Source organism: Bison bison, unplaced genomic scaffold (assembly GCF_000754665.1).
Source record: "Bison bison bison isolate TAMUID 2011002044 unplaced genomic scaffold, Bison_UMD1.0 scf7180017863706, whole genome shotgun sequence".
NCBI lineage: Eukaryota > Metazoa > Chordata > Mammalia > Artiodactyla > Bovidae > Bison > Bison bison.
Window position 1 is genome coordinate 37,020 of NW_011494278.1, and position 14,304 is coordinate 51,323.

At 52.8% G+C, this 14,304-nt stretch overlaps 1 protein-coding gene across 1 annotated transcript in view; it reads left to right on the forward strand.

Annotated features, from left to right (window-relative positions):
- NOTCH4 (notch 4) overlaps positions 1-14,304 on the forward strand; it is a 25,038-nt gene that overhangs the window by 9,452 nt on the left and 1,282 nt on the right. Inside the window, exons 10-29 of the mRNA XM_010833546.1 lie at positions 3-125; positions 933-1,092; positions 1,693-1,838; positions 2,208-2,360; positions 2,568-2,685; positions 2,916-3,003; positions 3,351-3,504; positions 5,085-5,269; positions 7,555-7,807; positions 8,053-8,165; positions 9,332-9,855; positions 10,431-10,814; positions 10,913-11,088; positions 11,624-11,843; positions 12,034-12,115; positions 12,210-12,348; positions 12,846-13,141; positions 13,367-13,514; positions 14,040-14,137; positions 14,282-14,302. Coding sequence (XP_010831848.1) covers positions 3-125; positions 933-1,092; positions 1,693-1,838; positions 2,208-2,360; positions 2,568-2,685; positions 2,916-3,003; positions 3,351-3,504; positions 5,085-5,269; positions 7,555-7,807; positions 8,053-8,165; positions 9,332-9,855; positions 10,431-10,814; positions 10,913-11,088; positions 11,624-11,843; positions 12,034-12,115; positions 12,210-12,348; positions 12,846-13,141; positions 13,367-13,514; positions 14,040-14,137; positions 14,282-14,302 — 3,581 coding nt within the window. The remainder of the gene's footprint in view (positions 1-2; positions 126-932; positions 1,093-1,692; positions 1,839-2,207; positions 2,361-2,567; positions 2,686-2,915; positions 3,004-3,350; positions 3,505-5,084; positions 5,270-7,554; positions 7,808-8,052; positions 8,166-9,331; positions 9,856-10,430; positions 10,815-10,912; positions 11,089-11,623; positions 11,844-12,033; positions 12,116-12,209; positions 12,349-12,845; positions 13,142-13,366; positions 13,515-14,039; positions 14,138-14,281; positions 14,303-14,304) is intronic.

Genomic DNA, 14,304 nt, shown 5'->3' on the forward strand with positions numbered 1-14,304 from the left:
AGGCTTTGAAGGCCCACGCTGTCAGGAGGAGGTGGACGAGTGTCTGAGTGACCCATGCCCCACCGGAGCCAGCTGCCTTGACCTCCCAGGAGCTTTCCTTTGCGTCTGCCCCTCTGGCTTCACAGGTCAGCAGGGGAGAGGTTGGAAAGAACTGGAGGGATATTTGAGCACAACTCGGGTGGAGTCATTGATGAGTGTCTGAGGATCGGGATGTGAGAACAGAATGAGAATGGAATCCCTGAAAGTTGTGCAGTGCAAAATCTGCACAACCGTACAGGCACTGAGGGTGTTACTGTAGGATTCACATCTGGCTCAACATGAATGATATGACTGGAGACCAGGAGCAGAGGAGGAGATTCAAAGGCAAGCCATTCATTTGCTTATTTAGCAAACATTTATTAAGTGCCTACTGTGCCGACACAGACACAAAGTTGAGTTGCTATCCTTGAGTGACTTTAAATCTACTGCAGAAAGACCAGAAGGTCTCTTGTTAGCTCTGAGGAATGCATAGGATCCTATAGGAACACAAAGAATTGGCCAACCCAGACTAGAGATGAGAAATGATGGCTGAACAGAGTCGTAAAGACCGAGCAGGAGTTTGTCAACACAGAATGCTAGGCAGTGTGTTTTAGCCACAGATAACAGCACGTGCAAAGGCACTGGGCAGGGGGAGGACAGAAAAGCACGCCCCACTTAAGGAAATGTAGGACATCCAGAACTTGGAGTGCCAGGGCAAAGGTGAGAAATGTAGCACTTCTAGGAAGGTCATGTCATGCAGGACCCCATGTGTCATTCTGAAGAAGTTGGTATCCTGAGGTATCAGGGAGCCACTGGAGGATAGGGTAATGGGAAGTGAGCAAGTCATGCATAAGAAGTGCCTCCAACCTCATCAAGGACAAAGACGGACTTTGTTTTCTGACCCATCTCTGTAGGCCATCTCTGTGAAATTCCCCTGTGTGCCCCCAACCTGTGCCAGCCCAAACAAAAATGTCAGGATCAGGAGGACAATGCCCACTGCCTCTGCCCTGATGGAAACCCAGGCTGTGTCCCCACAGAAGACAACTGCACCTGCCACCATGGGCACTGCCAGAGGTAACATCTTCCAGGCCCTCCCCATTTATAGTCTCCTCTGGGTCCTCCTCAGCTAGGGCAGGAGAAGACAGCCAGTGAGGTGCTGGTCTGTAGGAAATGACCAATACGGAATAGGAAGGAGAGGACAAAGTTCTGAGATCACAACCAATGGGAGGGCTTGACTGGTGAGTGTTATCCAATGAGGGGAGAGTTCATAAATAAAGAGGGAAACAAGACTTGGGAGGATCAAAGCAGAAAGAAATGTATTAAATCCCAGGACCAATTCATATCATTCATTCAGTAAATATTTATTGAGTGTCTATTACGTGTGGATACTTTTCCAGGCACCGGGAAAACAGCACAAAAGAGACCAAGTTTTCATATCTAACCTCATGGAGCTTTTGTTTTAATGTAGAAAAACAGACAATAAACAAGTTATAGAAGGAATAAATGGATAGATAGATCTAGTTGGAGAAAATTAGTGGGGTTTGTCAGGCAAAAGGAGGGCAATGCTGAGAGAAAAGAAAGGGGCCAGAGTCTCAGGACCAGAAAGAGAGAGGTCATAGGGGTCTGACCAGTGGGGAAGAGAGAAGAGAACCCCCTCTTTCTTTCTATGACCAGATCTTCATGTGTGTGTGATGGGGGTTGGACAGGACCAGAGTGTGACACAGATCTGGGGGGCTGTGTCTCCACCCCCTGTGCCCACGGAGGGACCTGCCACCCCCAGCCCTTTGGCTACAACTGCACCTGCCCCACAGGTTACACAGGTGAGGCGCTCCCTAAACCATGTATACCCTGGGCTGACCACCATCTAAATCAAAGGCAAGGCCAGTGGAGACATGTGTCCAAAGGGCTCTGGGTCTCAGTCACCACCAAGAAGAACTGGGACTTCCCTGGTGGTCCAGTGGTTAAGACTCTGCGCTTCCACTGCAGGGGGCACGGGTTTGATCCCTGGTCCTGGAACTAAGATTCCACGTGCATGCTGCAGGCACAGCCAAAGAAAACAGTGTAGAAGGTGGTGAGAAAAGAAAAAATGTTGGGTGGGGGAGAACAGTGGGAATGGAGATGAGGAAGGGAAGGAAAAGGAAGAGAGAAAACGAAGGTTCACTTTCTCAGACCCCACCCACTCCCCTCAGGGCCCACTTGCAGTGAGGAGGTGACAGCCTGTCACTCAGGGCCCTGTCTCAATGGTGGTTCCTGCAGCCCCAGCCCTGGGGGCTACTCCTGCACCTGCCCTCTGAGCCACACGGGGCTCCGCTGCCAGACCAGCATTGACCATTGTGCCTCTGGTGAGTTCCCACCACATCCTGGGGCTGGGCCACAGAAGGATGCAGAAGGGGATCAGGGTACATTGGTAAAAAAATTAACTGGACACAGAGAGCGGTCGTTTGGGTGGGGAAGTTGGCAGGGTAGGGCGGTGGTACCCTGTGTGTGACTGAGGTCACAGGCCAGGTTACAGGCAAGGAACCCAACCCCTCACAGCCTCCTCTCTCCAGCACTGTGCCTCAATGGGGGCACCTGTGTGAACAAGCCGGGCACCTTCTCCTGCCTCTGCACCCCAGGCTTCCAGGGCCCACACTGCGAGGGAAGGACCCGTCCCAGCTGCGCAGACAGGTGAGCAGGGCACACAGACCCCTGGAGGAAGGGAGGGAGCCCTGGCCAGCCTTCTGCTCCGTCTCCTCTGGGGCTCCGTGCTGCCTCTCGCCCCAAGCCCCGCATTCTTCCACTCTGCCTTCCCTCCGGCTTTCCCCCCTCCCCAGCAGTTGCCTCCTCACACGTCACACACTCCCACCCCTTGTTTCCCTGACCCTCCTCCTACTGTGCCCTCTCTCTTTCTCATCCAGCCCCTGTAGGAACATGGCAACCTGCCAAGACAGCCCTCAGGGTCCCCGCTGCCTCTGTCCCCCTGGCTACACAGGAGGCAGCTGTCAGGTGAGGGGCCGGGAGCCAGGTGTGCAGAGAAAGGAGGGGGCGGGAAAGCTCCAGTTAGAGGGCCTAGGGCATTGACAGGGGGCAGCACGGAAGCTTGGGAGAGGTGAAAGGAGGTTTGGGAGTCTAGGAGTTGAGCTTGATGTCTGTATGGCTCGCTGAAAGGATTTTTGATCCCAGCAACTCTTCTGGGATGCACATATCCAAGGAAATCAGGGAGGGTGACCTGGTCCCAGACCATTCAGGAGAGAGTTTTGGGGGGAAGGGATTTTGAGGAGCTGGCAGAGGACCATCTCTGGGCCTGGGAACCTGATGCTCCTTCCCGCCTCACACTCCCTCCTAACCTTCAGACGCTGATGGACTTATGCGCCCAGAAGCCCTGCCCACAAAATTCCCACTGCCTCCAGACTGGGCCCTCCTTCCAGTGCCTGTGCCTCCAGGGATGGACTGGGCCTCTCTGCAACCTGCCGCTGTCCTCCTGCCAGAAGGTTGCTCTGAGCCAAGGTACCAACCCAAGACCGGCTAGGGAGCAGAGGAAGAGCAAAAGGGTCTCCTCCTCTAACCCACCCCTAAGGACATCCACACACAACAGTTGGCCAACTGATCGACTAAAAGCTGAAGCAACACATACCAACTAGTTATTGAAGCTGCAGCTCAACACCCAGGACAGCCTAACACAACTCAACTCCTAGAACCACGTTCAACACAACTCAAGGAACACTACGCAGCCCAGCCAATCAGACTCCAGTTTAACACAATCACCAGGGACATAACCAGTTCCAGGGTGGAACAACTCAACACTGTCATTACCATCATAACTCAGAGTGAACCACATTTAACTGACCACACGCAACACACTCCACCATGACCCCCTCACTTGGATGTTATGCCAATTCCCTAGTAAAAGAATACCTTCCTTGCTCAAGTAAGTGTTTTTTTTTTAATTACTTATCTTTGGTGGCACTGGGTCTTCATTGCTGCTCACAAGCTTTCTCTAGTTGCAGAGAGCAGGGGCTACTCTCTAATTGTGTTGCATGGGGCTTCCCATTGTGGTGGCTTCTCTCGTTGTAAAGCACGGACTCCAGGTGCACGGGCCTCTGTAGTTCCCATACATGGGCTCAGCAGTTATGGCCTGAGGGCCTAGCTATTCCTAGGCATGTGGAATCTTCCCAGACCAGGGATGGAACCCGTGTCCCTGCATTGGCAGGAGGATTCTTATCCGTTGTACCACCAGGGAAGTCCTCAAATAAGTTTTGATATGAAAACTCAGGGGAGAGACCATTGTGAAGACGGTAGATGGAAATCAGTAAGCGAACATCAGAGAATGGCAAAACCCAAGGGATGGAGTTAGACTGTTAAGCCAAGTGTCTCCACCTGAAGTTTCTCTTGAGTTCTTCCTTGCTTGAGACTTGTTTAAGGCCAAGAATACAGTTGCTTATAATGTTCTGTTAAATCAAAGAAGAGGTATTTCTCTCCATTCTGACAAAATATGCAGGAGAAGGAACTTAATTTTTTTTTAATTGGAGTATAGTTGATTTACAATGTTGTATGAGTTTCAGGTGTACAGCAAAGTGAATCTAAAAAAGAAACAGTCTTTTGTAGATTATTTTCTCATATACACCATTATGGAGTACTGGGTAGAGTTCTCTGTGCTACACAGTAGGTCTTTATTAGTTATCTATTTTATATATAAAAGTGTATATATGTCAATCCCAACTTCCCAATTTATCCCTCTCTCCCTCCTTAACCCTGGTAATCCTAAATTAATCTTCTACATCTGTAAATCTGTTTCTGTTTTGTTATAGTCATTTGTTTTATTTTTTAGATTTCACATATAAGCAACATCATATGGTATTGGTCTCTCTCTGTCTGACTTACTCACTTAGTATGAAAATCTCTAGGTCCATCCATGTTCGGAACATGCTTAATCTCTTCAGCTTCAGGGGCCTACTGATTCCTCAGGCTCCAGGTGGCCTCCCCCCACCCCAGATGTGTTAGTGGCCCCTCCATGGACCTCTCTGCTGAGTATCTGGGGCCCCTGCGCATCCTCCCAACCCACTTAGCTTTACTGTCTCTCTTCCCAGGCACAGAAGTCTCTTCCCTGTGCCAGAACGGAGGCGTCTGCATTGACAGCGGCCCCTCCCATTTCTGCCACTGTCCCCCTGGATTCCAAGGCAGCATATGCCAGGACCAGGTGAACCCCTGTGAGTCCAGGCCCTGCCAGCATGGGGCCACCTGCGTGGCCCAACCCAACGGTTATCTCTGCCAGGTGAGAAGGTCTAGAGGAGGCGGGGGGGAAGACAAAGTTGGGCTGGATATGGAAAACAGCAGTCAGGGGGCAGAAAGGGTGGGGAGAAGGCATTTTCATTTACCCCATACGTCCAACCAACCACCAAGTCAAGCTGTTTTGCCTCCTGAATATTTCTCAGCTCTGTCCTTGCCCCTTCACCCTCATCCCACTGCCTTAGTCCAGGCCTTCATCTCATTCCACCTGGACACCTGCATCAGCCTCCTAATAATTAATATCATCGCTGCCTCCACACTTGTCCTCCTAAAGGTTCACCCTCTATTCCACCACTAGGGTGCTCTGTTGAAAACATTAAGCTGGCCTGTCACTCTCCTACTTAAAACCTTTCAGTGGGGACTTCCCTCGTGGTGGCTCAGCCAATAAAGAATCTGCCTGCAGTGCAACAGGTGAGGGTTTGATGCCTGGGTTGGGAAGATCCCCTGGAGATGGGAATGGCAACCCACTCCGGTATTCTTGCCTGGAGAATTCCATGGACAGAGGAGACTGGCGGGCTACAGTCCATCGGGTCACAAAGAGTCAGACATGACTGAGCAACTCACACTTTCACTTTCACTTTCACCAGGGGTTAAGACATGCTTCCAGTGTAGGGAGCCCAGGTTCGATCCCTGGTTGGGGAACTAAGATGCCACAGGTCTCGCAGCATGGCCAAAAAACGCAAAAACCCTTCAGTGACTGCCCACCTCTTTCACAGTGAAGTCCCAAGCCAGCGTGACCCAGCCCTGCCTCCCTTTCAGGCCTCATCTCTCTTCACCCACCACTCAACTGCTCCAGCAACACAAAACTGCAGCTGGCTTCCCCACACCCCAGACTGGCTCCTCGGTGGCTTTCCTCACCCCTCTTCCACTGGCTGGTGCCCAGGAGGCACCTGCCTCAGGGAAATGTCCCTAACTTCTCTCCAGACTGGGTTAGGGCCTCTCCTTGGTGGTTCAGGTCACTGAGCAGGACAGGAAGGCACAGCTGGGTTTTAATTCCAAGCAACCTGATCCATGTACTCACAACCATGACTTTGAATAGAAGGCATAATCCCATAACTACCCTCTTTCTTTAAATTTTCGATGTATTTTTTAACTTTTTATTACAGGCATTTTCAAACATACACAAAAACAGCGTACTGATGAGTAGTGAACCCCCATGCACCCATTACTCAGCTCTACTTCCTCTTTCATGAAACTACTTCCTCCAGAAGTTTTCAAAACTCCCACCTCCCTCGTCTGCTTCTTCCAACCCTCTGGCCATTCCTGACACTCTCTGAATTGTTTTTTCTCCACCTTTCTGAAACCTTCCTGGTACTCCATTCTTGCATACTCTCCTTCCTCCTGCAAGAACTCAGCACGTGGTACAGACCTCACAGTGACCCTTTTCTCACCAGCAGGATATGCAACAATCAGAAAATGGTTAAGGTCATGAGTTACTGAGTCATAGACTTGTGCTGAATCCCAGCTCTGCCACCTACCAGCTGTGTGACTTGTGCAAGGCACTTATCTTTCAAGGAATCAGTTTCCTTTTCTGCGAAGTGAGAATCATATGAGATGACCCATAGAGAGGGTGGTCAGGAGAGTTCTAGAGGTTATGTGTATAAATCACACAATCAGTGATAGCTGTCTCTTCTCTGGTTGACTGAGAATTTCATGGAGGCAGGGAAGCAGTTCTAATTTTCTTTTTATTTCTAGAGCCTGAAAAGATGCCTGGGCACAAAGTAGGCAATTCAATAAATGCTTGAAAGTGAAAGTGTTAGTCACTCGGTCGTGTCTGACTCTTTGCAATCTCATGGTCTGTCCATGGAATTCTCCAGGCCAGAATACAGGAGTGGGTTGCCATTCCCTTCTCCAGGGGATCGTCCCGACCCTGGAATTGAACTCCCATCTCCTGCATTGCAAGCAGATTCTTTACCATCTGAGCTACCAGGGAAGTCTAATAAATGCTTATAAATTAATAAAGCATGAGAGAACCCAGTAGATGTGTGGTTGGAAGAGGGAGGTTTTATCAAAAATGGAATTATATCTAGTGGTAATGAATTATAGAGATTGGGACTTGGAAGGGGACAAGGTCCATATTACTGAACAATAATGTCTCATGTGGAGTTCAGGTTAAAGGGTTAGGCTACACGTGACTGTGATGGAGGGTGAGCTGAGTGATGCTTTGAGTTGGAAGGTGGGATGCTAGGCAGACCATCTTGCACTGGGTCCCCTAGAGTGCCAGGAGGGGCTCACTTACTGGTTCCCTGTCTGACCTTCTTTGCCTACCAGTGTGCACCCGGCTACAGTGGACAGAACTGCTCAGAGGAACCAGACGCATGTCAATCCCAGCCCTGTCACAACCAGGGGACCTGTATCTCCAAACCCGGAGGCTTCCACTGTGCCTGCCCGCCAGGCTTTGTGGGGCTGCGCTGTGAGGGGGACGTGGATGAGTGTCTGGACCGGCCCTGTCACCCCACAGGCACTGCAGCCTGCCACTCTCTGGCCAATGCCTTCTACTGCCAGTGTCTGCCTGGACACACAGGTGAGGCCTGAGATAGGGGCGTGCACATCTCTAGCCATAGCTGAACTGACCATGGAAGCCCAGACAAGCCCCACCCACAAGGTAGCCTAATCATCTGGCCCATTCCCTTGCCTCAGACCCCAGCCTAGAGAACATGCATCACCATGCCTGCACCTGTGCAGCTAGTGATGGGCTGACTCCCAGGAATGAGCTGGGAAGGAGGCAGCAACTGAAGGAGTGTCATGTTTTATCCCACCCCTCCGCAGGCCAGTGGTGTGAAGTGGAGCTAGACCCCTGCCAGAGCCAGCCCTGTGCCCACAGCGGGTCATGTGAGGCCACAGCAGGGCCACCCCCAGGATTCACCTGCCACTGTCCCCAGGTGAGTGACCACAAGCTGCTTCCTCTGTTGCCCCCAACGCTAACACAAAAGAAACCCTGAGCTGGGAACCTGGGGGAGCACCTGAGAGGGAATTATCAGAGAAAGCCATCTCAGGTCCAGAGGGGGACGTGACCCTCAGAAGCAGTGACGGGGAAAGGCAGAATCAGGTGAAAGTTTGAATGGAACTTTCAGAAGTCATGGACATTGCCTGTGGGAAGGTCCACAAGGCTGGCTGGGTGACCGTGAATAAGTTCTTTTAACTCAGTGTGTGTATTTGTTTATAGACCTCAAATGCATGAAACTGGGTTCATCTTTATACATATATACATATTTATTTATTTTTGGCTGCCCTGGGTCTTCATTGCTGTGCAAGGGCTTTCTCTAGTTGCAAAGAGCAGGGGCTACTCTCTAGTTGTGATGCAGGGGCTTCTCAGTGTGGTGGCTTCTCTTGTTGCCGAGCACAGGCTCTAGGCACACAGGTTTCAGTAGCCATGGCTTACAGGCTTCAGGGAGCAGTCTTGGTAGTTGTGGCACACAGGCTTAGTTTCCCCATGGCATGTGGGATCTTCCCAGACCAGGGATCGAACCTGTGTCCCCTGCCTTGGCAGGAAGATTCTTAACCACTGGACCCCAGGGCAAGTGAAAGTCACTCCATCATGTCCAACTCTTTGCAACCCCATGGACTATACATATACAGTCCATGGAATTCTCCAGGCCAGAATACTGGAGTGGGTAGCCTTTCCCTTTTCCAGGGAATCTTCCCAACCCAGGGATCAAACCCAGGTCTCCCGCATTGCGGGCAGATTCTTTACCAGCTGAGGCACAAGGGAAGCCCAAGAATACTGGAGTGGGTAGCCTATCCCTTCTCCAGCGGATCTTCCCGACTCAGGAATTGAACTGGGGTCTGCAGCATTGCAGGCAGATTCTTAACCAACTGAGCTATGAAGGAAGCCCTAGGTTAATCTTAAACCTTGGTTCATGGTACAGTAAAATACAAATTAATATTAGTTTATGCATAGCCTTCCTTTATTTTCTTTAAAAGATAACACCGGTGAACTTAACTCTAAAATTACATTTTCCCCTTTACTATTATTACAAATTACACTTTTTTCCCCTTTATAACTGTTTTCCCCTTCATTGTTGTTACAAATTACATTTTTCCACAGGGTTTTGAAGGCCCCACCTGCAGCCACAGAGCCCCCTCCTGTGGTCTCCATCACTGCCACCATGGTGGCCTGTGTCTGCCCTCCCCCAAGCCTGGACTCCCACCCCGCTGCGCCTGCCTCAATGGTTATGGGGGTCCGGATTGCCTGACCCCACCAGCTCCTTCAGGCTGTGGCCCTCCTTCTCCATGCCTACACAATGGCAGCTGCTCAGAGACCCCCGGGCTGGGGGGCCCAGGCTTTCGCTGTTCCTGCCCTGCCAGCTCTCCAGGGCCCCGGTGTCAGAGGCCCGGAGTCAAGGGATGCGAGGGCAGAAGTGGAGATGGGGCCTGTGATGCTGGCTGCAGTGGCCCAGGAGGAAACTGGGATGGGGGGGACTGCTCCCTGGGGGTCCCAGACCCCTGGAAGGGCTGCCCCTCCCACTCCCGGTGCTGGCTTCTTTTCCGGGACGGGCAGTGCCACCCACAGTGTGACTCTGAAGAGTGTTTGTTTGATGGCTACGACTGTGAGACTCCTCCAGCCTGCACGTGAGCCTGAAACTGATTTGGGATGATGGGCAGGGGGTGGTGGGGGAGGCAGGATGAAGACAGAAGGACACAGAAGAGTCTGAGTTACAGTGTGACCATAGCCTCATGCTCCGGGGAGCTTCCACTCTAATAATCATCGCTAAATAGGGATAGGAGACACTAGACTCCAACCCAAGGGAATGAGGCAGCATGAATATTTAACGTGGGGACCAAGAAAGAGGGCACTGCCTGTCTGGGCTACCCTCTGAGTATCATGGGAACCCTGGCCTCAAGCCAGGCAACTCCTGTTGCCATGGAGAATCTCCCCTAGCAACCAGCATCCCTGAGGGAAAAGGGCTCCCTTTTAGGGAGCCAGGAGTTGGGGAGGGTAGAGAGGGGACAGTGTTAGGAAACAAAGGTCAGTAGACATTAGGGTGTCTGGACTAGCTACCGTCCAGGGAGTAAACCCACTACTCCAGAACTGCCCCCACTAAGCAAAACAGAGCCCTAGAGTCTGTAGAGTATCAGGAATCCTTTCTGGGACGAGGGAATCCAGTTTCTTTAGGGTCCTGAGCCGCCATCTCCTCACCCCACAGTCCAGCCTATGACCAGTACTGCCGCGATCACTTCCACAATGGACACTGCGAGAAGGGCTGCAACACGGCAGAATGTGGCTGGGACGGGGGAGACTGCAGGCCGGAAGATGGAAATTCAGAGTGGGGGCCCTCCCTGGCCTTGTTGGTGGTGCTGAGCCCCTCAACCCTGGACCAGCAGCTGCTCGCCCTGGCCCGGGTGCTGTCCCTGACTCTGAGGGTAGGGCTCTGGGTGAGGAAGGACAGTGAAGGCAAGGACATGGTGTACCCCTATCCTGGAGCCCAAGCAGAAGAGGAGCTAGGAGGAACCCCAGACCCCTCTCAGCAGGAGAGAGCAGCCCCCCAAACAGAGCCTACAGGCAAGGAGACAGATTCCCTGAGCACTGGGTAAGGACAACAGCGGGGCGGGGTGGGGGAGGAAAGATATCAGTTCTTTAACTGGCAGAGGGAAGCCAGGGACTAACCCAGGGGTCTCTTCCTCACAGGTTTGTGGTGGTGATGGGTGTGGACTTGTCCCACTGTGGCCCCGAGCGCCCTGCATCCCGCTGCCCCTGGGACCCTGGGCTCCTACTCCGCTTCCTTGCTGCAATGGCTGCAGTGGGGGCCCTGGAACCCCTACTGCCAGGACCCCTGCTGGCTGCCCACCCTCGTGCAGGCACCGGTAGGTGATCCCGTCATTTCCCCAATTTTGTTCCCAGGCCAGCTTTCATGCCAGCAACCTCAACCAAGTCAAATGAAACAGAAGCACTGAGACCCCAAATGTTGTTTGTGGAGACTTACCCTTGTTAACCTTCTTCTCTAAGTATATCTCCTCACAACCCATTTGCTCTGCAAGCTCCATCTCCCTGAGTCTTTTATCCTAACCTCTATCATAGACCGCCCACAAACCTTGAGTTCTGGCCTACTCTCTCTAATAAGCCAAGAGTTATCCAATCATCTGCAAATCAAACAGTTCATAGCATTATGGAAGAATAACAACTCTTATATGCCACTTACTATGTGCCAGGCCTTGCTCTAAGCATTTTATAGTATTATTTAATCCTCCCAACAAACCCTATGAGGCAAGTACTATTATTACTCCTATTTTACAGTTGAGGAAACTGAGGCAAAAAGAGGCATCTGAACTTGCTCAAAGGTCTCACCAGAGTACCCAGCCTCACCAGGCATGGCCTCTTTTTCTGTGTCTCTTCCACCAGAGCCCTCCGCCAACCAGCTTCCCTGGCCTGTACTGTGCTCCCCAGTGGTCGGGGTCCTTCTCCTAGCCCTCGGGGCTCTTCTCGTCCTCCAGCTCATCCGTCGCAAGCGCCGAGAGCATGGGGCCCTCTGGCTGCCCCCTGGGTTCACTCGCAGGCCCCGGACTCAGCCAGTTTCCCGCCGACGTCGACCCCCGCTGGGCGAGGACAGCATCGGCCTCAAGTGAGAGTGAGAAAGAACTGGGGCTCAGGGAGGGGACTCTTTCCCGTGGAGATATTGGTGATCAGAAGCAACAAGAGATGCTATTGCAGAAGCTGAAGACACAGGAAGGGACAGGAAGGGGAGAGAAATGGGAAGGCTGCTGGGAATCTCTGGGGCCCTGAAGGTCCTCTCCCCACCCACCCCCTTCCAGGGCACTGAAAGCAGAGGCAGACATGGATGAGGATGGTGTTGTGATGTGCTCAGTCCCCAAGGAAGGAGAGGAGGTGGGCCAGGTGAAAGCACTGGGGCAAGAGTGGTCCTAAAGTGATGGAGGGGTTGAAGGGACAAGTCACCCTGCCTTCACTGACCCTTGTTCTGATCCCCAAGGCTGAAGAAATGGCCTCACCCCCCAAGTGCCAGCTCTGGTCTCTGAGCAGTGACTGCCAAGAGCTCCCCCAGGCAGCCATGCTGACTCCTCCCCAGGATTCTGAGATGGATGTCCCTGACGTGGACACCCAGGGACCTGGTACGTGAGTCATCCTAAACCAAGAAAATGAAAACTCCCTTTGACCCCTTTTAGAATCACAAAGTCCTTTGATATCTGAACTGGATAAACTAATACCAGAGTAAGTGCTTCAGAACAAAGTGTGGTCCCAGGACAGAAGCAGCAGCATCACCAGGGAAATTGTTAGAAATATTAATTCTCAGGTTCCACTCCAGAGCTTCTGACTCAAATTCAAAATACCAGGGAATCTGTGTTTTAACAAGCCCTGTAGATGAGTCTGAACCAGGGCTCAAGTTTGAGAATCACTGCTCTAAAATGTTAAAGTATTAAGGCCTGACACTTCCTTTTACAGAGGAGGAAACCGAAGCCCAGAGTAAAACAGAAAGTCACTGACACAAGCCACACAAAAATCAAGATCCCAAGCTGGGCTTCTTGACACCTCAGGCCGTGATTCTCCCTAGGCCTCCATGTTCTCCCACTTTCCCAGTTGTCCCCCATGTCTCATGTCTCATCCACAGATGGGGTGACACCCCTGATGTCAGCAGTCTGCTGTGGGGGCGTGGAGTCCAGGACCTACCAGGAGACATGGCTGGGAAGTCCTGAGCCCTGGGAACCTCTGCTGGAGGGAGGGGCCTGTCCCCAGGTTCACACTGTGGGCACTGGGGAGACACCCCTGCACCTGGCTGCTCGATTCTCCCGGCCAACCGCTGCCCGCCGCCTCCTCGAGGCTGGAGCAAACCCCAACCAGCCAGACCGGGCAGGGCGCACCCCGCTTCACACGGCTGTGGCTGCTGATGCTAGGGAGGTTTGCCAGGTCAGTGCACACTGGGGTTGCTAAAGGACACTGGGCAAACTTGCAAGTAAGGCTGGGCAAAAGCCTTCTCCAGGGTTTGGCAAAGAGGAAGGTGATGATTGGGGACTGACAGAGAAACAAGAACAGAAGACTGAATATGGATTGGGAGGTGGGTTAGCAGTGCAAGGGGCCTTAGCTAACAGTCCAGATATACCAGCAGTCACTGGTCCTCTCTGGCCCCTCCAGCTCTTACTCCGCAGCAGACAGACTGCAGTGGATGCACGGACAGAGGATGGGACCACAGCCCTGATGCTGGCCGCCAGGCTGGCTGTCGAAGACCTGGTTGAAGAACTGATTGCAGCCCAAGCAGATGTGGGGGCCAGAGACAAATGGGGTATGGATCTGGAGAAGTTGATGTTGTGCTATAAACTGAGCAAATGGGGTGTGAGGTAAGATCTAAAAAATGGGGGAGTGGGGGCAGCAGAGGAACCAACCGGAAGCTGGGATATTCCCTCCCACCCTGCTGTGAAGGTGGTAAATCTGCGGAGCAGTAGCAGCAGGAAGCACTTGAGTCTGCCCTCAGCATCCTCAAACACACACACACACACGCTGCCCTTGCCCACCGGGAACTAGGATGGAGGAAGAGTGTCTGTGAAAACGGAGAGGGGTCTCGTGGGAGGGACGCGGCCTGCCGGTCCCATAGACCCCAGAACAATGCCCTATTGTCCCTCCCGCGCGCCGGTGACGTCACCAGGGGCAACGCTTCCTGCAGGCCGACGGTCACCCGGACAACGCTTCCGCCTCAGAGGGACCCGGCGGGCGGAACAGCCCTTCCCCCAAGACCAGAACCCGTGGGAAACAGGAACCCAGGCGTCTGGCCCCTAGCCTCGCGGTAACTACCTTTCACGTGGTCCCCTAGGAAAAACAGCGCTGCACTGGGCCGCCGCCGTGAACAACGCCCGGGCCGCCCGCTCCCTTCTCCAGGCGGGAGCCGATAAAGACGCACAGGATGGCAGGGTTAGATGGGGCCCCTAACAAACTGGGAGCGGGAGAAGTGAACTGCGAAAACCTTGAGGGGGCGGGGCAGCTGTCAAGAAGGAGGGCCAGTCCTGCGGGCGTGGCCTTCCCTGACCTCGCCCTTCGCTGTTTCCTCCCGCGCAGGAGCAGACGCCGCTGTTCCTGGC